The 27,124-nt window shown below is 45.9% G+C and overlaps 1 protein-coding gene across 7 annotated transcripts in view; it reads left to right on the top strand.

Moving 5' to 3' along the window:
* DENND1A (DENN domain containing 1A) overlaps positions 1–27,124 on the top strand; it is a 144,830-nt gene that overhangs the window by 39,833 nt on the left and 77,873 nt on the right. For all 7 annotated transcript variants that reach the window (XM_088146868.1, XM_088146866.1, XM_088146871.1 and 4 more), the window contains exons 4-5: positions 12,049–12,098; positions 17,368–17,487. In XM_088146868.1, coding sequence (XP_088002994.1) covers positions 12,049–12,098; positions 17,368–17,487 — 170 coding nt within the window. The remainder of the gene's footprint in view (positions 1–12,048; positions 12,099–17,367; positions 17,488–27,124) is intronic.

The following is a 27,124-nucleotide window of genomic DNA, read 5'->3' as shown; positions in this document are numbered from 1 at the left end:
TTTACATAACCTTCATTCCCCCAAAAAAGAAAGGAAAAAAAGGGGGGGGGAATAAAAGAGAACCTGTTTTTATTTTCTTTGCATTCGTCCACTGAAGAGAGAAAAGAATGAAGTTCTCAGAGGACCTATTGACTCTGGTCTGGTCGTTCATATATTTTTAACATAGACTATATTTCATTAGTGCTTTTGAAAGCCCTTTATAGATTTTACATACCTAATTGAGAAGGCTTTGAACGTTCCCTACTTCACCTCACTCCCGGCACGTTGTCTTTCAAAACCGTATTTCCCTTTTATCTGCTGATTAACTGGGGCTTTTGCTGATCATCTGGAGCATCCTTTTTTAAGACCCGCTACTCAATTGCCTTCTTGATTTTCTGCTCCTCTAAAAATAAATAAATAAGGGAAAACAGCTCTCTGAATAGCACATGCAGCTTCTGTGCACTTCCCTCAGCTTTGTCTTATTCCAAATTCTCTTCTGAATAATTTGTCTGCGTTTCCCTTGGCCCACACTGTTGAATTTCCCCCTCCCACACACACACACACACACACACACACACGTGCATGCAGGATGCAAACATGGATGACTCTTGATAGCTATCGGATCAGCTTCCACCTTACCTAGAGTTTGCATCGAGCCATCTCCCAAAAGACAAACATTTAGGGAGTGTGTGTGTATGTGTGCACACTTATGTGTTTTAAAAGCCTAAGGGCTCTGATGGGGACCTGCTAAAATGCACGCTACACACACCCAGCAAAAATAAAACAAGAAAAATGCATTTCAGATACACACCGGAAAAGGTACTTTGCATCTCAAAAGGCTAATTAAATTATTCAGAAATAAAATCCAGTTTAAAGTTGTAATTGGCATAATTAAGGAATTTTAAACAGGCTACAAGTAAGTGCTGCATAATTCCATCGTGATCAAGCTGCCAAAAAGCCAGTTTTGGCAGGAGCCCAGCTGATTCCCCCCCCCCCAGATAGCTTGCAAGATTTAACCAATAACGGTGAACATCCCAGATATTCTTTTATACCATCTAGTTCAGACACAGAGCTACAAGTTTTAACTGGGTAGTGAGTTCATCTTCTGCAGGTTGACCTGGCAATTTGAATATTGGACAGGCATACATTTGGAGTGGCTGGGACGAAACCCCTCTTGCTGGGCCAGATTTGATGGGCAAGCAATGTCGTCTTCTTCTTCTTCTTCTTCTTCTTCTTCTTCTTCTTCTTCTTCTTCTTCTTCTTCTTCTTCTTCTTCCTCTTCTTCTTCTTCTTCTTCTTCTTCTTCTTCTTCTTCTTCCTCTTCCTCTTCCTCCTCCTCCTCCTCCTCCTCCTCCTCCTCCTCTTCTTCCTCCTCTTCCTCCTCCTCCTCCTCTTCTTCTTCTTCTTCTTCCTCTTCCTCTTCCTCTTCCTCTTCCTCCTCCTCTTCCTCTTCCTCCTCCTCTTCCTCTTCCTCTTCCTCCTCCTCCCCTTCCCCTTCCCCTTCCCCTTCCCCTTCCCAGTATGTCTCTGAAGAAAGAGAGTCTTTCTCATCTGGGCAGAGCTGCAGGAGTTTTCCTAATAACTATAAGAACTCCATGGTTAGTGAACTTGTTGGGACCTCAGTAAGTTCTTTGTCTTCAAAAACTCAGCCTTGCGTAACGCTGATGGGATTTGAGCTTATTCTTTTAAAAGATTTTTTTTAAGCTTATTTTTTGGTTCTAACATGGAAAAAAAATGACTTCCAGACCTTAAAAAGAAGGGAGGTATGAAAGCAACATCCTTTCCTTCTAAGGAAGGGACCGTTTTGGTCGATCCGATTGGAACGCCCTTAAGAAGCACCATCTGCTTAGAGCTGAAGTTTTGTTCTTCAGCGTATTTAATGTAATCAGATGTCTAATTGTTAATTAGCGAGATCAAATGTCGATATCGAACAGGAGCACGTAACATTTCCCCCATATTGGGGAGAAGTGGGATCCTTTCCAGCCCAAAACTTTTCACAGTCTTCTGCCTGGCCCCTTGGAGTCCCAAAACCCTAAAGCTGCTCGCCCCTGGATCTTATTGTTTTGAGGAATGGGTGTTTCCTCAACTGTTCAAGCTGGCCTTGCCTTCCAACTTGGTTAGAAGAATCTCTGGTTCCTTACAGAAAGTCATCAGCGGAGCTCTTTCTCAAAAGGTCTTGGTCCAATGACGACTTTACATGTTTGTTATTGAGCAAACTTGATCTGTCACTAGAAAGGTGGGCTGTAAACCATCTGTCATGATTAGGTAAGTTCAAATTAAGATAAAAGGAACAAGTGTATTTTTTGTTCAGCTGAGGCATGCCGTGATACTTAACCGAAAGAAGCATCTTTTTATTCATTTATTGTTTTCTGCTTTGACGTGTATCCCAGGGTGGCTTTTAATAGCTTTGATACTGATGTTCAGCATGGACATCATACTGTTGTAACTGCAGATACTTTTCCTAGTTTCAGGATAGCTGAAGGCCTAATTCTCTCTCTGATCTAGTCTTAAATTTCTGGGAATGCAGCATAACTTCGCTCGGGGAGCAATCGCATTGCTTCCACCCACTTGCATTATTGATGAAATGAAAGCAAAGAGTTGGGAAGTTTGGTGACATCAGCCCATTGGAGTCTTCTGGCGCTTTCTGGAGATGCAACTCCAGAATTTGAAGAGGGAGAGCAGATCCTGAACGAAAAACCCCTTAAACGCTTAGTTTTGAGGGTTTGGCTTTTCTAAATTGAGCAGCTTGAGCTGCCTTTGTGCGTGGAAGCCGACCAGAGCAAATACCTCAGCTGATTTGAAGCAGTGTGTCTTTCCCAACCAGAACGGTAGAGAAGTTTCCATAAATTAGTAGCATTAAAATTCTAATAGTAGGGCCAACAGCCCCGCTGTTTTGGAAGTGACCTTGGTTAAACAGGGCGGGAGGCTGGGCAGGGAATGGTTATTAAACAAGCAACCCAGCTTTGCTTTGCCATTCCTAGTAGGCTTGACATAAAGTAAGCATTTAGGAATCTCAACATGTCAAGGATGTGTTTTGTTGAGGTTCATACATTCATAAGAAAAGGTTCAGAAGCAAAGTAATTGAGTACAGAGACTTGATCAACAGACTGAGATCAATTTCCCAGAGCGTTGACTGGGGTGGTGATGATGATGATGATATTATTATTACTACTACTACTATTATTATTACTATTATTATTATTATTAATGGTTGGTGGCACAGTCAGTGAGATGTTTAGACTGGATCTGGCATTTTTATCCACCTGTCGAGTCCTTCCCAAGGATCTGGGATGAGCAAATGTTGTTTGATGGTGTCAAAAGTATTGTCGCAGGTTATAAGCTGTTCCAAGTAAAGCTGCCTATTATTATTATTATTATTATTATTATTATTATTATTATTATTGATTTATGATAGCTACTCACTCCAAAAGACTCTGGTATTTAGTAGACCGGTTCACGGGGTGAATATCTAGCAGATCGTAGAGATGAGAGTTTAGAAGTATCTTGAAACAATGTTGTAACACACACGCGCACACACACACACATTTTACATCAGTGTTTGCCCAAACTTTGTAGGACTTTGCTGGCACAGACCAGAAAGTAAATCCAAGAAGCAACTTGGCCCTTTGGCAGAGTTTAATGGATTACACCATTAAGATAATGGATTAAGCACTTGATTAGTCATTCCACGCGTGTGGTGCAACGCTTTGAAAATAAATTTCAGGGGGTGGCCATGCTAGTTTGACAAAACATTTTTTTCAGTAATTGAATATTCTTTTTAAAACTATAGCTAGGAAGAGACATTCCCCTTTCCTCTTTACCCCCCAAAAGAATATACGCATGGCCACGCATAGAGGTGGGTATATAATGCTATTTTCTCCAAACCTGTAATCCTGCATTGATGTGAATGCTTTATATAGATTAATCAGCACCGCCACCTGTAATTTCTACATCAAACCTAGCACAACAGAGTCTGGGGGAATCATCTGTTACGTTGTAATTATTATATTCTATTTCAATGAAAACAGAGTTTAAAAAAAACCCTGAATCAAACAAGACAGCCATGTGCAGATCAAATGTTTAAGGATTGTTCTTAATTTTCCACGGGAGCTACCAGTAATTCAGAAAATCCATGTTGCTCATAAAAATAAAAGTTCACCTACCAATCCTTGAATTCAGTCTGGTGTCTCTTCTAGCACATATCTAATTTTTAACATAGAAGGAATGCTTCTCTTTCATTGGATAAACTTTTGAGCGCCTTATTCAAGGTGATTAATTTCCATTCTGCCCCACTTGTATAAACTTCCTCTGGTTCTTGTAAGCCTTCCTTTAGAAGAGATGAGGCCTGGAGCTTTCTTAACAAGCTCTGTGTGGGTACAACCCACATTTCTCCAAAGAAGACCTTTTTTTGCTTTGTCAGATATGGACGTCTATGAATATTTTCTTCCCAATCTTTTGCTTCTCTACCTAGACTTTTAATCCTAGTGTCTCCTGTTAGACTTCTATGATGTTCTCATCCATTTTTTCCTCCAGTCACACCACTGATATTATTCCTTCTCTAGTATCCATTGACTCCCCAAGTTATGGTGTCCATTCAGTCATCTTTCCTGATTGAATCCACTTGTCTGGGCCCAAAAGGAAGAATTAAACTATTTCCTCTCCTGTGACCCAAAGTTGGGTTTCATTTCTCAGTTTGCTGCTCTACCAGTTGCTAGATGTTCACATTGACTTCAGTCATTTCCTGAGCTCACTCCCCTTGCTGGCTTCTTGGTGAACCTCATCCTTGGACAGGTGAACCTCATCTTGTGAATGCCTTTACTGTGAACAGCAACTCTGATCCAGACCTCGGCCCATTCCAGACAAATAGCATAGACCAGGGTTTCTCAGCCTTGGCCGCTTGAAGATGTGTGGACTTCAACTCCCAGAATCCTGATGATGACCTTTGTGGTCAATACTATGAAGTGTAGACCATACCCCAATTGGTCCATGCTCCAATGCTTCTCCACACCAGAGGGATCCCAGTTCTGAGAAGTGGTGGAGCATGGAGCAATTGGGGTATGGTCTACACTTCATCATATTGACCACAAAGATCATCAGTCTATTCTGAAGGTTTTGGTGCTGAAACACCCATTTGGAACCCTTCTCTGTGGAAAACTTGCACGTAAGCCATGCAAACTGGCTGTCTTTGGCAAACTCATGCCATGTGGTGCTTGAATAACCTGTCTAAACCGTACGCTACAGTTCCCTTATTTTAGCACTAAGGCTTACAAAGTCTCCTTTTTAGCAGCCTTTAATTTTGGACTTAGGGATGGGAGATGGCCTGTGGCTGTGTTAGCTTCCATGGGCCTTGCAGTTGTTTGGGGATGAAAGAAAGCAGCAGCTGGAAACTCGGTGGCTACATCTAGCTGTCTTCCTCGAGAAGGCCTTGATTTCTGAGTTTATCTAAACAAGCTCGACTAATCCCAACTATCTGGGGGGACCCACTGTCAAAACAACCAGCATGGCCCTGAGGCAAATCCAGTCCTGCAGAAATGAAAGCTGGGACTTGCAATGCTCCCATGTCTGCTTAGTGGAGGTCTTTTCAGCTTTCACTCCTGTTTTTTGGCTTCGGAGAGAGGGCTGGAGAGAAGGAGAATTTGCATAAAGCCTTTTGATTGGGAACTTTGGAAGCCTGACAGAACGCTGGCTTATAATTGTCATCTACAATGAGAAGTCTATAGGAGAATCCTTGAATGACCTAACCGTGCAGAAAAGGGGGGGGGGATTTACGCGCCATAGCACAGCCGAGAGGTGGGCGGGAGGTGGCTGGGGGAGGAGAGGAGAGGGGGGTCTGCTGCATTGTCTAACATCTGCTCTCCTTCTCGTTAGTTTTGTTCTTACCAATTCTATGTGGACTTTGGAGAAACCGAAGACAGACGAACAGGGATCCTATAATCTTCCTTCTGAATATTTATGCAAGGGGGGGGCAGCCTCTAAGCTGTCCTTCACATCCCCACCCCACTACCGTTCCACTTTTTCTCCCCCCCCCCAATTTCATGCTTTCCAAAGAGGCCAACTTCTCAAAAGCTTAAATAAATGTTGGTGGATGTTTATAAAATGGTTTGCATCCATTTGGTGTTTAGGTTGAGAAGGACCCACTTCTTTTGCTTGTTGGGGGTGGGGGTTGATAAGTTGAATTTTTTAAAAATGATCCAAGTACCTTTTAAGAGAGAGAGGTTGCTAATTAAGACAATGGCCTTTAGGGGACTGGCTGTGACAAGGATGAAGGATTATCCAAAAATTTTGTTTTAACTATAGACAGCCCATGGTTTCTCATAGGAAGTGAGTGTCTTCCAGAAGTAAACTGTCTTCATGCATACTAGATAGGGGGCATCCTGTTTTGCCTTTTTTGTCGAGGTTGCAAATGCTATGCAGGTGAACTTGAACTCAGCTCTTTAAATGCATTTGATCTTTTATGGAGGCTGGAAGCCATTGGGACGGGAGGGAACTCATTTCAAGCACCAGCTTTCAGAGAGGCTTTGCCAGGGAGCTCCAGATGTGGAAGTCAGAGCGGGTGCATCTTTGCGTTCGCTTTGCACACAGCAGGGTGTATTTTGTTTAAGGGACCCTGCCCACCTGCGAAGGCAGTTTGCAAGAACACCTTTCAGAGGAGGAGCTTCCCAATTCCTCTGTTGCAGGAAAGGCAGCGAAGTCTTGTGGCAGTTGCAAAGGTCAGTGTGTGTTAATTGTGGCGTGCGTTTTTGTCTTCAGGAGGTTGCCAAGTGTGGCCACTTTTGCTCGTTCTCGAAGTGGCACGAAGCAGAGAAAGGCTGGCCTGCCTTTCAGAACGAGTTTAACACACAGAGGAGAGAGAGAGACTCTTAACATTTTGCTTTTTACGTTTTGATGCCACGGTGCTGCGCAGGAGGCCCGGGCAGATCTTTCTCGTCCCTTTCTTTGCTCCGGCATGGATTTCTGAGGTCGCATCTGCTCGCTCTGTGTCCCAGGAGGAGGGCCACGGAGCACTGAATTCAAGGCAGACCCATTATTTCTGCTTTTGCTTATGTCGTATCAGGGACGAAACCTTGGGGAGACGGAGTGTTTCCGCTGAGTAATGCCCAAGCCAGATTGGAAGGACGGGTGGCCTTGGGGGGTCGATTTGAAGGAACAGACCCAATTAAATTTAAAAATTCAAGGATTGTCAAAACTGGTAATGAACAAGGGTTCTACACACACACACACACACACACACACACACACACACACACCAGCTCCAAGTGGGAACAGTAAGTTGTCCATCTGCGTACTATTTGTGAAGTACATTTTTTAAAAACATTGAAATGTCTTCTGCTCGTTGAAAAACTGTGTTCCAAGACCGGATGGATTACTTCCTAGGGGGCTAAAGGAACTGGCGAATGTGATGTCAGAACCGCCGACGATAATCTTTGAGAAGTTCTGGAACAGAGGGGACGGCTAAAACTGTTCCAATCTTTTAAGAAGGGGGAAAAGTGGCCCAGGAAACTCCAGACCAATCAGCTGGACATTAGTACCCGGGAAAATCCTAGCGGTGGGTTTGCACGTGCTTAGAAAAGAACAAGATGATCACTAGAAACCAGCTTGGGTTTATTAAAAATAAGTCATGTTGGACAAAACTGACTGCTTTTTGGGAGATAACGTGACTAGATTAGTAGAGCGAGGGAATGCTTGTGGGTGTCGTGTATATTGAATTCAGTAAGGCATTTGCTAAAGTTGACCATAGCTGCCTTCTTGATGAAATGCAGCAAAGTGCAGTAGATGGTCCTCCTACCAGATGGGTTTGTAGTTGGCTGAGCAACCATGCCCAGCATGCGCTCCTTGACGGATCTATGTCTACATGGAGGGAGCGATGCAGTGGGGCACCTCAAGGTTCTGTCCTGGACCCAGCGCTCTTCAACATCGTCCTCAGTGACTTCAACAAGGAGTTCGAAGGGATACTTCTCAAATGCGTAGTCATCAAAGCTGGGGACACCTCAGAAGATAGGCTCACGGTTCAACAGGATCTTGGTGGACTTGGATATCGGGTCCTGTCCCACCATGTGGAGTTCAAGGATGAGAAATGTGAGAAAAACCAGAGGCACGGGTACAAGATAGGGGGTACCTAGCTGGACAGTCATACTTGTGAGAAAAATCTGGGTGTCCTGGTAGACTACACATTAAACATGACCCAGCAGTTTGCTGCAGCTGCCAAAAGAGCCTATGCAATCTTGGGCTGCAGTATCAGAGGTACAGTGGTACCTTGGGTTACGAACGCCTCTGTTAACGAACTTTTCGGGTTACGACCAGCTCCGGCTGCAAAAATTTACCTCGGTTTGCGAACTCCACCTCGAGGTACGAACAGGATACGCGGCCATTTTCCCTCCTGTGACATGGTCCGTGGCCATTTTTCCGCCCCTGACACGTGGTCCGTGGCCATTTTTCTGCCCCTGACATGTGGTCTGCGGCCATTTTCTGCCCCTGACACGTGGTCGTAGGGAGGGGGACTCTCCCTCCAAGCAGTAGCTGCCTCCCTGTCCTCCACGCCAGAACGGATTAACGGTAATTACATTGAACCTTATGGGGAAATTTGCTTCGGGTTGCGACCAATTCGGGGTGCGACCAGAGTCACGGAACGAATTAAGTTCGTAAACCGAGGTTCCACTGTATAATGTCTTAAGTCATAGGAAGTGATCATTCTGCTCTGGGGTGTACTGATCAAACAGCACCTGGAATGCTGTGTCCAATTCTGGTCTCCCAGTTCAAGAAGGATGCTGAGGAACTGGGAATAGTGTAGAGAAGATGGATAAAGATGGTAGGGAGCTTGAAGGCTAAATTCTACGAAGAATGGTTAAAGAGCCAGTATGTTTGACCTAAAGAAGAGGAGGCTGGGGAATTCCGGGAGTTGAAGTCCACACATCTTCAAGTTGCCACGGTTGAGAAACACTAGCGTAGAAGGTTAAGCCTGAACAAGCCACTCTTGGCTCAACTTCCTAGTCTCTTCTGATATTATCTGCTTCGTTGGGCACGGGCTGCTTCCCACCCTCTCCTAGTAATAAAGCAGTTTGTTGAGCTACAGACGTGAGATTGGGATTGTCTGCAGACCTTCCCTCCCATCTGCACTGGAACCCCCCCAGCAGCGAAGCAAGCAGGCCACAGCCTCTTTCCAAAGCAGCCGCCTCCTCTCGGTTGCTCTGGGCCTCAAGGGAGCGGCGTTTGTGTCTCCGAGGCTCATTTATTTTGAAAACTTTGGTGCTGAAACCAAATGCAATCGATGGCTGCCGCGCTGTCTCCGATACGTTTCCGCGTTCGCAGGATCGATGAGAAGGGGTTTCAGAAAACCCACGGGGGGATTAGAATGTCAGCAGTGTTTTGATTATGAAAAGAATGGGAACCAGAGAAGGGGCAGCGGGTGGGGTGGGGTGACAGCGTTGGAACCAGGTGGCAAATATCTCGGAGCCAGGGGTGAGACGGGGGTGTTGGATCCTGGGGGACAGCGGTTCCTGCTTTGTACTTCAACTGCGGTGATTGCCGGTATAGATTTCTCTTTCTCCCTCGCAGACATGAACCCAGAGTTCATTAAAGCGTTAAACGTGAAACCGCGTGTAAAAAAAACACATCAAAACACAAACTTGGCGTTTTGTTGGATTCATGCAAGGCCCCAGTTCAGAAAACACGATTGTCTCAAGGGGGGATAGCCCTTCGTCCATCCCCAATACAGGGAGGGGTAATGGTGTGCAGGGAGGAGGGACATCACGGAGCCATGACGTTGCACAATAGAGAGCCCCGGTTGGGTTTGCGGGTCTTCAAATTTCTGGCCTTCCATGATGGGAACGTCTGCCATGTTAAGTCTGCGCTGAAGGGGAACACACTGCTCGGTTAGCATCAGTTAGAGCTCTTCTAACCAGGTGTGAACTCTGCATGCTGGCTGGATGCAATCAGAGATGGTTATAGGATCTTGCAAATCTGTTGTGTTACCCCATATGGAATCGTTCTCAGCCAGAACGATCTGGTTGATCTGGTTAAACCCTGGCTAAGCAGGTTTACACATGGTTTGGACTCGTATGGGAGATCACTAGGGTGTCCCAAGGTGTAGGCTAGAAGAAAAAGTTTTTAAAAAATCCTGAAATAACAAAATCATTTCCTAGAACACTAGGTGGACATGTTCATAAAGTTAACCAGGGGGTGAAATTGACTTGAAGGAGACTCCTTCCTTTCTAAGATACATACATTTTGTGTCCTGCATAGTTTATAAGCTCAGTAACACCTCCCATCTCACAAAACATCAGGAAAGTAGTTCTCTTTACCCTCTAGTAGTTAAAACAAAAAGATATTCGGGCCCCAGCTTTTTCGTGAGATGCTTCCTATCCAAAACCAGTTCTAAGATGGCTGAAATAGAAAGTATTGAACATGAGAATGCTCTGAAAATTTAATGGCCAGAGTTCATACCAGTGCAGAATACATCTTTTCCCATGAATCCTGAAATTGTGGTGAACTTCCAGTGGCAGGGAGTTTTGGAGAGAGTATCATAGAGACCCAACTCTCACGGAATGCCTGGTGATAAATTTGGTTTGCTTGATCCCATGAGCTTTGCAAGTAGGAGTAAGCAACCCTTAACCCTTCTACTGTCCAACCAACCGCTTCATGTTTTTCTAAGGAGGAATTATAAACTCTGCAACCGTCAGTTTTCTTGGGAAGTGCACCCCTTTCTCCTCCAGCCCTTTCTTGTTTGCCTATTTTTTATAGCTCTTTAGAGCCCTTCAACATGGCCAATTTCCCGCTCTGCCTCCGAAACCCCAAAGAGGATCCAAGACTGAGCATTTGACCTTGCCAGTATGAAGGAATGGGACATACTCAGTTGAATTGTTTGGGGAGTGGGGTTGCCAAGAGAGTCAATATGTTTTCTGCTCCATTGAATGGACAATTAGATTGATGTGGCTTATTTGTTAAATAATGGAAGTGGTTTTAAAAATAAATGAAGCATGGAGCATCCATTCGACTAACGCATAATTTATTATTACTGGTCTGGAAAGTGCTCTATTATGTTAATCAACGTTTAATTTTATCAAGTGTGCTAAGGTTTGTTTCATATAATTCAGAAGGAAGGAAGGAGGGAGGGAGGGAAGGAAGGAAGGAAGGAAGGAAGGAAGGAAGGAAGGAAGGAAGGAAGGAAGGAAGGAAGGAAGGAAGGAAGGAAGGGGCCAACTTTGTTTCTATAGGCCGACAATCCTTCTATGGATCAAGGCTTCCCACTTCTGCAACTTTTTTAGATAATAGTTCCCCGGCCTGTTGAGAACACTTTGTCTAAAACTTCCCTACTGAAAGATGTTTAAAGACAAAAGTGCCTTCTAAAGTGTTACTCAGAAGGCACAAGTAAGAGTAGAGACCGCCTTTAAACGATGCCTGCCGATTAAAGTCAACTTCAACCCCACATACCTTCCTGAATGCCGTGTCTTACTCATCGCCCCATTCCAGGGACTTTTTTTGTACGGAGAAAACCAACGTCCTTCCGTGGACTTCCCCACCGTGCCCGGGCATCAGGCGGGCCAGGCTGGTGAGAGCAACTCTCGAGAAAGCTCCTGGTCTCGATGCACATTCTGGTTTGTGGGAAAAGCTTTTTCCACTCCCAGCGAACCTTGTTCCTAGGAGACGGGCCTGCGTGGTGCTAGGAGGGGCACTCTGCCAGGCCAGAGATCCCACTCGTTCTGGTGGTGTTGCTGGTATCCATATGGTCAGGTCGGAGAGTCTCCCCGGAGGCGAGTTAGCGCTAGGCCAGACCCACCGCCTCCCTCCCTCCCTTCCGAGGGCTGCTGCAAGGCCCCTGCTGCTTGCCGATGTGTGAATCTTGATTAATTTTTCATTTTTAATGAAGTTTGATCATGTTTGTTCTTTCACATGATTGACTGGTTAGTACTTCTTCCATGTAATTGATAAAGCACATTTCTCTTCATCTGTCTCTTGTTTCTTCGGGGCAAAGTTGCAAGATTGTGTTCTGTGGTTAACATTAGATTTATTGGTCCCATTAGATGATTAAATTATCTCTCTTCTCCTCCCCCTCCCCTTCTGTTCTCTCCACAGGAAATCCTGCAGACGGTGGCCAAGTTCTGTTTCCCTTTCTACGTGGACAGGTAGTGTTGGGTTGCTAAACATTATAAGGAAGAGAAAAAAGATAACCTTCTCTCAATAAAATGGTGGTGGATAATATAGATCATACCATTCTTAACGCTTTGCTAAACCTGTTTTAAAATAGTGCCTTTTCCTGTTGAGGAAATGCTCTTTAGAGGGAAGTTGGGGAAAAAAAAGTGTTAATCTTACCCCGAACCAGCAACAGCCAAGTCAGTTTTCTTTTTGCTTCCAATGATGTTTTTAATGTCAGGGTTAAACTTTTGCTGATTTAGTAGTTATTTGCATTCTGCTGTTGACACCACGCAGGTTTTACAACTTTGTGGGTAACTCTGCAAGTCGAGTGGATTGCAATGAGTGTATAGTTTTGAAATTGCCCCTTGCAAACATCAAACATTAGCATTGCCCAAACGGTGGGTGATTTCCAGCAACCCTCGGCGGCATCATTTCTTATCTGTCCTGCTTATTGTCCATCTCCTGTTGACTTCTCTTCATTATTGTGAGACGTTGATGTCCCACCGCAATGTCTTATGTCAAAATTGTGTGGGTTGCTGCAAGCACTGGGGTTAAGTGTCAGTGTGGGGCAGGGTGAGTCAATAAGAGCAAGACAGGAGGAATGGCTGCACCCCTCACCGCCTCTGGTGGCACAAAGGAGCTCTCAATAGCTTGGAGTACTATTTGTTTTGTGGAGATTGTCTGACGGCATCAAATGTGCTAATTTGGGGTTAGGGTCCATGCAATATTCATGCAGCACAGGGCTAAATTCTGTAGCGCAGCCCTGCTTTTTCCTACAGGAAGCTCTGGGTTTAGTCCTGTAACCTCCAGTTGGAAGATCAAGGGGAGAAAACGTTCTGCTGCTTCTCCAGCTGGATGGGTCAATTTAACTTGCTTTCATAGCTTCCTAGATCCTTCTGGTTCATTATTCCAACATAAATCTTTCCCCTCTGAGAAGATGGCTTGATAGGATGGGTCAGCACAATGGACAGTAAGTCCTCCATGAAACATTTCCGTTGGCCAACGAATATTAAAATGGACTCAGAAGTGTTTAACCCGGGAGGTTAACCCCTTGCCTGGATAAGAAGAGGCTGAAGAAATAGAAGGATGCTTCGGTATAAGGACGCCATTCTCTGCTCAGGTGGACCGTGCAGATATGATAGATGAGCAATCCGATCATGGCTGGTCTTCTTTCTGAAACAAGTATCGAATCACGGCATTAGCAGATTTTGAAGGTGGGCCTTTTTTCCCAGTGCCAGGGTCAATACCCCCATACCCAGCGGTGCCCACCAATTTCTGTCACCCGCTCAGACCTGCAGAACCTCACGGCGAGGGCTATTTTGGACTGTGAGTGGAGCCGGATCTTAATCAGAATTGCTCCAGAAACATGTTTTCCTCATTTTGGTGGAATTTGCATGGCATCTGGAGTAAGGAAGGTAGTCCCGAATAAATCATGATTATTTGCAATTCATACTTATATTTTCCTCTAAGCATTTGTTCACCTTATCATTTTTACCCCACAGGCCAGGCTGAATATGTATGCAGGAGATCAATCAATCAATGTCTCATTCATATATATATACATACACACACACACACACACACACATGCACGCATGCACGCGCATGCACATGCACACAAACAGAGTCTCTCAATCTCTCTCTCAGCATGAAGGTAAATGTAGGAGATGGGTAATTTAATACTGTTGTTTAAAAATTCTGAGTCTCTCGCTTTCCAATTTTGCATAACTCACACAGAGAATTTTTATACGTACTGTACATCTGCTAGCCCGTTCTAGGTGCTTGGCTTACATTCTTAGAACACCTAAAATGGATGAACCCAAGAGGGTCTCTGATGATATGCAGAGTTCTTTGTCACAAGAGATCTCCACCACAGGGGTGGACGTGGTACGTTCAGAGTAATGGTATCCACCACCTGCTTCTGCTACTTTAGAAATGGACCAGAAATGGGTTTCGTACAGTACATCTGTATGACTATTTAAATAAAAAGATGTTGGTTGGAGACTCAGGGTCAGGAAGCTTCTTCAGGATGTTCAGTCAGCTTCGTCCAGTCCTTTCTCTGCACAAACCCATTTCCAGTGGCACATTTCCCAATTTATAATAGAGTTGAGATTGGAAGAATCCCAGTTTTATTTCTCTGGTTGAGTTACTCTCTTTCTGGGAGATTTCTTCAGGTGCAAGAGAAGAGGCCTCCTCGGGAAGGCTTGGGTGTCCTCAGTGACCCCTCATGGATCTTGTTGATAGAAGCTTCTTCTAACGCGGAAGCGATGCGGCTTTGCTGTCGGGTTATCTGGAGGAAATTTGGGTGAAAATAAATATTTGTGTGCTGGCAGGGAAAATGAATGTTCTCCCTTCTGCTGAAGCATTTTCTCTTAGTCTCTGTGGATTGCAAGCATTTCTTCTTCTTCTTCTTCTTCTTCTTCTTCTTCTTCTTCTTCTTCTTCTTCTTCTTCTTCTTCTTCTTCTTCTTCTTCCTCTTCCTCTTCCTCTTCCTCTTCCTCTTCCTCTTCCTCTTCCTCTTCCTCTTCCTCTTCCTCTTCTCCTCCTCCTCCTTCTTCTTCTTCCTCTTCCTCTTCTCCTCCTCCTTCTCCTCCTCCTCCTTCTCCATAACTCTCCTTCTCCTTCCCCATATCTCTCCTTCTCCTTCTCCTTCTCCATATCTCTCCTTCTCCTTCTCCTTCTCCTTCTCCTTCTCCTTCTCCTTCTCCTTCTCCTTCTCCTTCTCCTTCTCCTTCTCCTTCTCCTTCTCCTTCTCCTTCTCCTTCTCCTTCTCCTTCTCCTTCTCCTTCTCCTTCTCCTTCTCCTTCTCCTTCTCCTTCTCCTTCTCCTTCTCCTCCTCCTCCTCCTCCTCCTCCTCCTCCTTCTCCTCCATAACTCTCCTTCTCCTTCTTTCTTTAGATTTTTTGTTTTATCCATTGCCTCCTCCCTGTGGCCTCTCTCTTTTGGAGTGGCCCAGCTGGAATTTCTGTCCCGTTGCAGCTGTTCTATTATTTGCACACCCAAAATCCCAGGACAAGGGAGGGCAATAAGGTGCTACATTTACTAAAATGGCAGGGACCTGGGGCGTATTTCCCAGATCTCCATCCAGTTCCCAAGGATCCTTTTCTGAAAATAGTGGTAAGGCAAAGGGGGCTTCTCACCAGAGGTCCGTATTTGGAAAGCTGTATTAAGGTGCCCTGAAACCTCTGCCCGCTTGATCTAAAAGTTTTGCCAGAGTTTTTTAGCTTCTGACAGAGGTTGCCCCTCCCAAGCAGGGAGTTGAGGCGCTCTGCAGCCCACGCCTTGGAGAAATGGCATGCCCGGATGCCAGACATGGGGAAACCCTTCTGAAATTGGACTCCCCAATGTCCAGGCTAAACCTTTGCACCTTGGGGGGGGATGAAGAGCATCTGCAGCACGTGATAAAGGTGGTTTTCCTTAGAAGAAGAACAGGCGTCAGGCTGCTATGACATCGTGGTGAAAAAGGCACGCTTGGTCTTGGGAAGCTTCTCAAAGCTGCTAGCTGGGTGGACTTGCTCAGCTCCAGTCCCCCGTGTCGCCTTGGGAGAAAGTTCAAGAGTTGTGATGAGGACGGCTAGCGAGTGAGGGGTTCGGCTGCTGGAAAGACCCCCGTGGAGGAGGCTTCGTGCAGTTGGCTTTCAAGCTTTCTCGAGCATCCCGCTCCTCTCTGCTTCAGCATTGTCTTCTGAATCGCCCTCTGCTGTTCTGCGGGGCGCAAGGTGGGGATCTCCCGGGGGTAACGCAAGGCTGCAATTTTCCCGTGTGTGGGGCACGGCATTGACAGAAAGACCTGGCAAAGCGTAAAAGACATTAAAACACACATTATGCATTTCTCCCTCTGCATGCCACTCGGGAAATTCCGGCTGTAAGTAATCGGTTCCACCTATGGTATAAAACAAACTGTTATTTAGGAGAGCGGAATCAAGCTGCTAGGAGTTATATCCTTTACTAATTACAGTGCTTTCATGTATGTACACTGCTTTTATCCATTCGTGGCTCGCTCTCCCATCGCTCTGCACCCGTTGCTCGCTGGAGTCTTTCCCTTTGCAAAGGAGGAGGGGACCCAGCATGGCTCAGGCACTTTGTTTCCACGTTGCAGGAGCGGGAAAAGAACCTTTTGGGGCAGAGGGCAACGTGATTGTGGATTTCAGAAAGTCTCCAAGAAGAACCTGGTCATCAGCCTCGCTCCTGGTGGTGGGGGCTGTTCCGGAATAATTGCACTGGTAGAAAGGAAAAAGTTCTCCAAAGCGGTTGATGTTCAACCGTGATTCAATAGAAAGCGAGGCTTTTCAGACTTGTAATCCTGTATTATTATTACTATTATTATTATTATTATTATTATTATTATTATTATTATTATTATTATTCCTATTAAATATCCCTTTAAATGAATGTCAGGGGAACCCTCAGCAGTTGAATAAACTTGAGAAATGAGACTAAAGTGTTCAACACGCGATACAATTAGACTGGGAGATGTTTACTGAACCTGAATATGAAATACTTCTTTTGTGCCAAGTTTTTTTATTTTTAATTTTTAGAAAGGAAGCCAAGAGAAGTTCGGATCCCATTTCTTCTGATATCTCAAATATTTCTTTTCTGATCTGTGTCAATAATGGAGTCTTAATTTTTTTTTTCTTTTTTGGGCACCTTTTATGGTCTGAAAGATGATGATATTTATTTCCTTGTTGAGTTTTAGGTCATACGGGTTATCGCTCCTTGCAAAAGGTGCGAAAGGGCAAAGTCAGTCGTATTTCCTAACCTGAGATTCTACAAGTCTTGAATGGGGGCTTAATGGTAGTGTCAAATGAGAATGACAACCTCTCTTAACTAACTTACATTCTGCAAGATGGTGAGGACTGGTCTGATGGAATCAGTTGTTTTTCAATAGCTTGTTTGTGGATCTGAATCAAACAGGTTTGGGCTGTAGCTGCAGGTAATGATCGAATCACAGAAGTGCTCCCGCGTCATAAAAATATGTCACCCGGGAAGAGGCTGTTGAATTGGGAGGAAAAGTGTCTGACTAAGGCAAAGCAGAGCTTTCAGCTCAGTGTCCAAGGAGTACAATCTGAACTAGAAGGGTTGCTTGAGTGAAGGGTTTGCAGTTGGGTGGTTGGGTGGTTTTTGTGGGACGAATGAGGACTTTCCAAGGAGGGTGAGTGGGTCTCCAACTGCTGTTCATCCAGCTGTTTGAAACTCCAGAAGTTTCAGAGGTTGAAGGCAACAGGCTGTTAATCGACTCCTTTGTTCCTTCCATTTCCAGCCTCACGGTGGGACAGGTTGGGCAGAACTTCACATTTGTGCTCACAGATATCGACAGCAAACAGAGGTTTGGCTTCTGCCGTTTATCGTCGGGGGCCAAGACCTGCTTCTGTATCTTAAGGTAAGTCAGAGGCCACCTCACCTTCTGCCGTTCTTCTTCCTCCCTCTGGGAAGCCATGTTGATGTTCTGCTTTGGTGGCTTGAATGAACACCTCCCAGCTGTTGAGGCAGGCACTCACCTGTCTGTTCCTTGGGAAGTCCCTGTGCTCCCGGAGACTTGGTGTCATGCCAGAAACCTTCTCGCGCTCTGCGGCTCTTCTCTCCCGCTATCCGCATGGAAGAATTTGTCTCCTTGGCTTCTAACAGGATGTGAGAATCGCCCCGTTGTTCTGGGGATCAGCCCCGTTTCAAAGAAAGGGGATAGTTGCTGTTATTTTCAGCTGCCCTCAAGTGTCTGGGTGGATGGAGACCTTTATCTCTCTCAGGCATGATGTGAAGAAAGGAAAGACCATGTTAACTAGTTGGAAGGAAAGCTGATTTCTTTCTGATCATTCACACGTGCCTTGTTTTGCAGAATGCAAATTATTTTGCTACCGAGATGAGATAGGAACGTGGCCTCTTTAGAAGGCACTGAGGCAACCTAGGAAGAGCGAGGAGCCAAGTTCTCCCTCCCCAGAACCAACCAAATTAAATCAAATCTTTATTATAGTCACAGACCAGCACAACTTGAACCAACCAGCTGCAGTGGTATGGTTTATTCCTTTGCATGTTCCTGGGTTCGACAGGTGCTAAACCCAGTAGAGTTTCTTCTCCCACATGTTTTTCTCGTAAGGGTTGTTGTATTAAAAACAGAAAATGCATCCATGAGTTGTACTAAGAATAGGTCCTTCCAAAGCTTGGTGCTCAGATAGAAGACAAAACTCCTTCTCCTTTGCTAAAGTCAGGATGGCTTTTCAGACAATTGCATCTAGACCCTACGTTGGTCCAACCGTTTCCCCATTGGTTTTAAAGGGGGCGTGAATGAAATTTCCCAGTGAGTGCAACCGTGTTATAATGACCTCATTGCAGAACTCCTGGGACAAAACTCCTATTTGTTATTCTTAAAGGCGCCTTTTACACCGAACAAGAATGGCACCCTTCTACAGGGGCTTCTGCAAGTAGAGATGTTGGATGACACCCAACATTGGAGGGTTCTGGAAAGGGAGGGAGGGAGGGAATTAAGGCAAAGTCATTGTGTTCCTATTTTATCCTGGAGGACCTGGTGGGTGTTTCCTCTTAACAGAGCCTGGACAAGAAATGAGATCATTTGTAACTGTGATTATGTAATGAAGAGCACTAATCGTCTTTCTCAAACTACAGTTCCGCTTTTCCTCAACGTGTTGTTTCTAATGAGTCTTGAAACTCTTTCTGTGGCTCGCTTATTTTGTGCCCAGCTGACTAATATGTTCCTTATCAGCTTGGGAAGAACATTTCTTTCCTTTCCTATCGGCAGAGGGCATGGGAGAACGCCCAACGGATCATCTGCTCTTCGTATTCAACTTGTCTACCGTGGTTGGGAGAACCACCTTGTGAAATCTCTCTGTCTAATACCTGCAGTATTTCTAATACCCCTCTGCCAGGTTATTCCCACTTCTGTGTTAATTTAAAGAAACGGTCCATGGGCAAGTGGCTTTTGAAACACGGAAGCGGTTGGCACTGTGAAATTGAGGACCGAATATGAGGCATTACTCTGGACGTTAAAACAATGACTTCTCCTGAGCATTTTGATACAGGATAACTTACGAGAGTAGCTCCATAACTTGTATTCCTTTGATCTGTTCTTAAAATGAGCTTCATTTTTTTTAAAAAATGTCTTTACACTTTCTTTTTCTTACAGCATGCCTATTTTCATCTGCCCGTTTTGATCCCGATGCTTAGATTTTAAGCTGCCTCATGCATGTTTTGGGACGATCATCAGATGTGCTTTGAATAATGATGGTTATTTTAAAGCGCACATCCAATCAAATGGATCAAACTTGCATGGCTCCCAACTTCTATGTATGGAGAAGTTATTTTTTTCTACCCTAACTTGATCCTTTTTTGTTTCTCAGAAAAGGCTGGAAAATGACCATCTCTTCTTGCTTGGTTCAATCAATCCAAAGTCTGATTGAACCAAACGCATCTCCAGGAGCGAGCCTGGACGGGACATAATTTATGCCTTCTTCAGTTCATTTATTTAATTTCTTTTAAAGCAGTGTTCGTGTTCTTTTTTCAGTGTCTGAGTTTAGGAATGTCTCTTCCATATATTCCCTGCACCGCCATCCCCTCCAATTCCTCATTAGGCCTTTCTCTGAGAAAGCTGGCTCCCTTCCTCCCAGTAGTAAAAAATGGGTCTGCTTCTCTTATTGTGAGAATACTGAAAACCATAAGGGCTTGGATGAACCTAGATTTTTGGAATTTCATTGGATCCTGGGTGAAAGTTTGTGTATGTTGTGTGTTACTGTTTTAGGTGCTGTTTTACTGGTTTCATAATTCTGTAATTTTTGATGTAAACTGCCCTGGGAAAGCTGTCAACATTGAACAATGTTGTGTGAGTTGTAGTGCAGGCATCTCTAAAATTAAAAGGACTTTTTTTGGAGGGGAGAAGGGCTGCATGTTATGGGTGGAGTGGGAGCACGTGGGTAAGTGAGTTATCCCAGGTAGCAGATGATGGAAGGAGAGGGAGAAATTGAATTGAAAAGTGGTTTTAGAACACCAGGATTTTAAATGCCTTCTGAACGCACGTAGCTTTCTTTCTGGGAGTGCTTGGAATCGGGCATAATTCTCCCTGCCCAGTTGTGCTTCTGAAATGCAAAATGAGCCACATCATTGAAGCCCTTGGAGGCCTGGTTCACACATCACCCTAAGCTTTAAAGCTTGGATTATGAAGCCCATCAGCACGGCCCAGACGTGCAACTGAGCCCAGCCCAAGTCAACTCCATGATGGCCTGACAGCCCAGTGGGTGAAACCAGTTGGGGGGGCCGGGGGGGCTGGCTACCTCTTTGCCTCTCATGGAAGCACATAATGAGGTCCAACTGAGAAGGGAGGTCCATCGGTTGACAGATCCCATTTTGGCACTGCGAGGAACGTGCAGGGCGGAGGACCGGATGGAAAGGAAGATTTGCAAACCGGGGTGGGCTATAGCTCGTTTTCCCTCCGTGAAGGTCAGGACTGAGCTCCAGGGTGCTGTGCGGAGTGCCAGCGTAGGTAAACTGAGGCTGACGGGTCGAATGCAAGCAGGAACCCGGGGGCTGCTTTGGCTGAACATTTTCAGGCGAGATGGATGGCTAGTTTATTTGGTACTGGCTCTGCGCCCCAACGCGCACTACGTGGAAGTAAACTTGTCTTCCCTAAAGAGCTTTCTTGTGACAGTTTGCTTTAGGGAAAATTCATTTGTCCCTGGGCCACTTTAGGAAAAGCCAGCAGTGGCTGTTTCAGTTCATGAAAGTAGAAAATCTCTGAGTTGCGGCTGTAAACCCTGGTTTCTGTAGTTTCATCTCCCTTAAACGCCTCTTGCGATCTCTATAACGAAGCCAGTCAGCCCCCAGCCCACCCCTCCCTCAAATAAAAACGGTGTTTTATTTTATCTTTGAAAGCATTTCCACTCTTCTTCTCTTTCCCAAACAGCAGTTGGGCATTGATAGTGATCCGGACAACCCTTTGCTTTTTGCTTTTTTTTAAACAAGAGCTTTGCAAGTGAACTTCAAACTAAGATGGTTTTGTTTTGATGATTCTTCCTGGAAGGGACGTGTTTGTGAAAATACACAGCTCTGAAATGTTTGGAGGCATGAAGCCAGAAAGGGCGCCCGGGTGCTGTATTTAAATATTGATGCTGACTTTGAAAACATACAAGAACGCGTAAGATAAATTAAAGGAAGCAAACGCTTCGGAATAAGTATTTGAGGGTATAAATGTGCTTCCATCTTAGCTTTGGAGTTGGGCTTGCTCAATCTGTGCAGGAAAATCAAGGGTAGGTTAAAAAATATGTATTGTAGGGGAGCAGTTAGGAACGAGCATGGCTGTGTGTTAAATCTGGTGTATGGCGCTGGGCGAAAACAAAATGGACACGTTTTGCTTTTATTTTCTACTTGCCAGAAGTGGCCGCTGAGCCCCCCAAGTCTGATTCCAAATCTGTTGCTGTTCTTGATGCAGAAGAGAAGTTTTGTTAACCAATTCGCGATCATTTATGAGTTTTCATCCATGCTGTGGCTTGACTGTGAAGTCAACTCCTCCAAGTTTTGAAGTCCTTGAGATTTACTCCACAGCTCGCTTAGTCCATCTGGCATTTTTAATAGAGTCTTGTTCATTTCCAATCATCTCCCCACCCCACAGCCTGATTTATCTGGACAAGGGAGAGAGAAACGGTAGCCCCTCACAGACCCATTGCGTGAAATGCTCTTTTGTTCACGCTTTCTTTGATCTTGACTTATAAGGGCGATAACTTGACAAGAATCTCCTTTTCTCCCAGAATAGCGCAGTTCTAATTTCTGCGAAACACAGAGAGCTTTAACGTTTCAAGCAAACTCAACAACTTACATGCAAAGTTGTATATGACTGGATTCTCAGTTCTTAATTTGCTTTATGATTGATATATTCATTTATTTATTGGGTTTAGATGTTGCCTCTTCTTTGGGAAACTGAGGCAGCATAGATCGTGTTACCTCCTCCAGTCTTCCCCTGTGATATGTTATCTCTGGATAGCAAGAGGTTCTCCAAACCACCATCACCATCTTCCTCCTCCTCCTCCTCTTCCCTTCCCTGTCTCTGCCCAAAGAAATGCATCTAGGATTACAAACGGGTGTTTTCCTCCTCAACTAGTTCCTTCGGTATGGCTTGCTCCTTGTGATTTCCCAGCATTCCTCGGAGCAGATTCCAAACACGGGCCAGCACCGGCTCCAAAAAACGTCAATGTGAAATGCTGAGGTGGGCTGAGACGTGATGTCAGGTAGCGTACAAATAGAAATGGGTCTCTCGCCTGGGCTTCTGAATGATGTCTGCAGCTGTTGCTTCTCAGAGGCCTCTCCAAGATACAAAGCCTTATCAGCGCTCAGCTGATGTATTCTTTGTTGCAACGGTTCCCCTTTTACGCTGAACTCCATGGCTAAGGAAGATGGGGCATTGAACTCGGAGGACCATGTAATCTAAATCCGGCAGTGGGTCAACAAAGCAGCCATTATTTGACATATCGGGTGGTTGGCTCATGGCAACCTTTTCCTGAGGATGGTTCACGGGCAGATTTTCCCGATGACTACGTGAATGAAATGATGGTGCTGTTTTCTTAGCATTGGGGGCCCTGGAACCACTTTCCTGGAAGCGGTTTGGCCCTGCCTTCTCCTGGGACTTTTTCCAGCTTCTCAGCTCTGGATTTCTCGCCTGCCTCTCTCATTCAAACCATAACCACAATTGAACTTGGTTAGCTTTTTGAGATCGGCCACGGCTAAGGAGGGGCTGCCACATTGCTGCAACATCTTGGCGGTTCTCCTGAGAAAGCAGGAGATGTTCAACCATTCTTCAGCCCAGGTAGCATCGACTTAACCTTGGCTGAAGTTAGTCTGCTGCAGAGCCTGTTCCTGGTCTATTGCAGATGAAGATTCGGCCATTTGTGTCTTAATTTTTGCTTTGTTTGTTCATTCCTGCTGCTCAGAACCACATTCTTTTTACGGTTTGCCGAGATAATGAAGGCCAAGACACCCAAGACTTGAGGATCTCCATCTGCTTGAAGGCTGGTTTGGGTTCTTACGCCCTAAACAGGAAGTGCCAGAAAGTCATTTGGGCCTCTTATTTTCCTGCTTCTGCACCCTTTCATCTCTTGTTAGGAGTTGAATTTGAGATCCTACAGAACGATGGATATGAAAAGCCACAGGTTCTCCTTGCTCCTTCCTTCCAGTCCACTAAATCCAAACTCCTTTGCTATAGCCGTGTGGACGGCAGCTTCGCTCTTGCACTTAGCAATCCTTAAGTTTCTATTCTCTTCATTCAAACATTTCTCGGTTTTACACAGAGCCCGGTTTAAATTTGTTAGTCCTCTAAAGCTGCCAACAGGCACATTTGGGGGCCGAAGAGGAGCATTGCAAAATTGTCCAGGGGCCTCTGGAATTTCACCTTAGGATAATGGTAGGAGGCCCTTGATGGAGAAGGAATCTTGCCCTGCTTCACGCTGAAGCCAGGCGCTGTTTGCTGAGTTTCAAACTTTAGCCTAGGTGGGGTTGAGAATAGAAACCATGGTCTGAAGTGGCAAGTGGTGCAGAGGCTGGTGTGGTGGGGGTGGTAGGAGTTCAGAAGAGGTGCGTAAGTCATGGCTTTTACCTCTTGAAAGCGATTTCCAAAGTTTAAATGCCGATCTGGCCCCTGAAGGGAGGCTGGTAAGCATATCTACAGTCCATGGAAGGCAACGCGTAGGTTTGCAGAGCCTCTGGAAGCTGGATTTAGCGTCATCTGGGGCTGGAAAAGAACTGGTTTGCGGTAGTGCCTAACCAAGGGAGGAAAGCTTAAAGGTCTGAGGCTGGTTCTTTGCGTGGTTGTCTGAAGGGGCTTGGCAGGATCCTCTTTGCAACCCTGTTTCTCCTCCTCAGTCTCCGCCTTTTGTCATTCAGTCTTAAGGAGTTAATATCCTTGCAATTGAGCAGAGAGAAGTCCTCCTTCCCAGGACAAGCACAGTCCCTTTTAAAAAAAAAAATTAATTAAGCAGAAACACGTGGAAGGATCAGGAATATCTGGAGGGATTAGAGGAGGAACACATTCTGAATCTGTACTTCTTACAGCTTGTACTCAGAGCAGGTTCTGCTGAGAATAAATGTGAGTTAGCGTGACCTGTGACCTTCCAAACGGTTGACATGGATTTCAGCCAGAAACTATCCACAGAATTCTTTTGTTTGGCTCCTTGAAAGTCCCAGCCAGTGCAAGGGTCCAACTCAAAGGGAGGAGAAGCAGAGTTCTCTTTTTCCCATGCTTTGGAAACAGTGGACCCCATTTCCCCGGAAAGACGATTTTAATAGGACTCCGCGGCCCAAACGCAATAGGAACTGACAGCTTCCTGGCTTGGACCTGACAACGGGCTGGGCGTTGAGGCATGGGGGTGCAGGCCGCTGGGGGGGCTGCCCAGGGTGTTTGGCTATGCAGGGAAGAAAAGTCCTTCCCCAGCATTGCAAGATCCCTCTGCTCCAAAACAGTCCTGTTCCCATTTCGGAGCTTTTTTGCGAAAAGGAGGAGGAGTTGTATCGCAGTCGTTTTTAATAGTTGAGGGAGCAGCAGATGGCTGGCATCCTTTAAACCTCTCGGCTCAGTCCCCTCTTCCTTTGGCCGTTTCCCCACTCCCCAAACGCCTATTAGGTGGACAAGCAGAAGAGCTTCACACGTAGAGCGGGTTGCTTTCATTTTAATAGTTCTCCTACCAAATGTTTGTCAGGCATGCTTCAGATGGAGGAACCGAGAGGTTGGCGTGGAAAAATTCAGTTCCAGAGCTGGAAAAATACCCCCTACTGTTAGGTTCCTAAAAACTGGACGTTGCTGCATCGATCTTCCAGCAGTCACCCAGTTCTTAACCAACTTTTCCTCCCAGAGCTTTCGTGCTCCTCCACTGACTCATCTCAAGTCAGCTTTCTCAGGATTTTGCTCAGGCGCAACATTAGCAAAAAACATTTACTTCCAAACAGAGGCGCATCGGTTATGGATCTGGGGGCAGATCACACCAGGACCATCTCAGGCTCTTTTGCAGGGTGTGTCTGTGTGTGTGTAAAAATGGAACTGTAGGCCCCCTGGTGAAAACTGTCAGACTCCATAGTTGTGGTTTTATTTATTGCAAAAGGGAGGTAGATGCCTGCAATCTTTTGCTCTCTGTTGTGAATCAGAGCCTTTGAGTGAGTCATTCGTTATTCATTCAGCCTCCAGTAACTCTGCTAATCTTCTTTAGAGGGTGGTTGTAAGGCTTGCAAAAGTACAGCTCATAATTGGATATTCAGCCCAGTGAGGCAACATGGAAATATATTGAAGCCACCCAACCTGATGGAAGCGATTGTTGGGTTTATTAAGGGAGCATCGTTGTTCTGGTGCATCCCTGGTAAAAAGTCCAGGTGAAGGGAATGCTGGAGAAGAGTTGAGCTCTGTCAGCGTTTCCCTTTTATAGGAATTATGCGCCAAGCTAAGATTCCACCGTTCTCAATCTATATCCAGTCCAGTGCACCAGCCCCCCTCCTTTTCTCTCTCCTAGATGTCTGAACGGCTTATTGGAGATCAAATGTGGTCTGGACAGCCACATGAGAGCCCTGTTAACCTTTATTGGGTTAGCAAATGGGCAAAAGAAAGATGATTAAGCTTGGACAAGAAGAGAATGCCACAGGTTGTGGACCCCCTCCTGGCACTGAATGTGTTCTAAAAGCCAAGTGATGGTGGAGTTTTAGTTCTTATTTATCCCTTTGTGTTTCGGTCCTCCCCATCTGAACCAAGGGGACCCTCGAGGCTGCTTACGGTGCAGTGGTCTAAAATACAATAGTGCAAAGAGAACCCAGCTCAAATCAAGGCCGGATCAGTTATGGTCAGAACTGCAGTCCTTGGGGGAACTGTCTTCTCTGTTGGCAGCGTCCTTTTGAGGAGCGCCTGTCTCGGAGTTGTGCGGTCGCCTTTGTGGCTTCCTACACCCCTGAAAGCTTCCCTGTGCTTCCAGGGAGGGCAGGAGAGCACCCCCTCCCTAACTTTCCGTGCTGTGGTTCATAGGATAGCCTACCCTTGGGGCGGCTTGGGCTCCCTTCTACCAGCTGCAGATGCCAGCTCCTGTGAGCGGGATGTTGAGGCGTCTGCCCGCAACCCCCCTCTGTGGTGGAAGGCGTGGCGGATGCCCTGGAGGCCAAGGCAGTGCAGAAGGGGGAGGTGGACAAGTCCGTCGGAAAGGGGCTCGCGAGGACCCCAAATCTGCTTGCTCGCTCACTCGCTCTGCCCGGCCCTTCGGAGAGATGCCTGCTGCGCCCCCCCCCGGGGAGCCTTGAACCGGATGCTTCCTGAGAGATGACTTGGGGCTTCCGATCCGCCCTTACCTCGCCATTGGGTGGCTGGCAAGGGCCTCCGGTGGCCTCTTGGAGAGGCTTCATTACACAGACTTCATTCTGTCCTCCCTTTGCGTCCTTTTCTCTTCCCTGGTCAGAGCTTTGAAGGGTCTCTGGCTGGCTTCTGTGTCTTTCCCCAGGCTTTGTGGCGGGTTGGGGGGATGGGGGGGTGGGTAGCTTGAGGCCACAATGCTTTTTGCCCCAGGATTAAGTTACGAAGCTGCTTTTTTCCCTCACCCCTCCCTCCTCTCGTGAAAAGGAGTTTTACAAAGCGCCCATCGATTCTCTTCCTTTCTCCAGAAGCATTCAGGCAAGCGAGACCTGTGCAGGGTGTCTGGCACAGTAGCCACTCTTGGCTGGCCCCTTGCCCCCCTCAGCAGAGGAGGTGCCAGATAGGCCATTGCAGTCGAGCTCTGCCTGGAAATCTGCTTGTTGTCAGCTTTGTATGTGCGGGGGGGGGGGCGGGGGCAACATCTTGGCAGCCCCTTTCAACTGGCTGAATCAGCTTGCAGTCAGTTCTCCTCCAAGTTCTCCATCGGGCCAGCGGTGACCCTGAAGAGCACATCCAAAACGGAGCTGGGAGAACCGTGATTGAAAAGGGGATTGCAAGTTTCCCTCTGCAACTTGGGGGGGGGGAAGAGGAAAGTTTTGTAATGAAGAAAATGGGAAGGACAGCAGTCACTTAAGACATAGCATTTCCAAGC

This window comes from Python bivittatus, unplaced genomic scaffold, assembly GCF_059951505.1.
Source record: "Python bivittatus isolate LINGU-HERP-01145 unplaced genomic scaffold, Pbiv_v1 ctg000160_np1212, whole genome shotgun sequence".
Taxonomy (NCBI): Eukaryota; Metazoa; Chordata; class Lepidosauria; order Squamata; family Pythonidae; genus Python; species Python bivittatus.
This window is presented reverse-complemented; position numbering and strand designations above follow the sequence as displayed.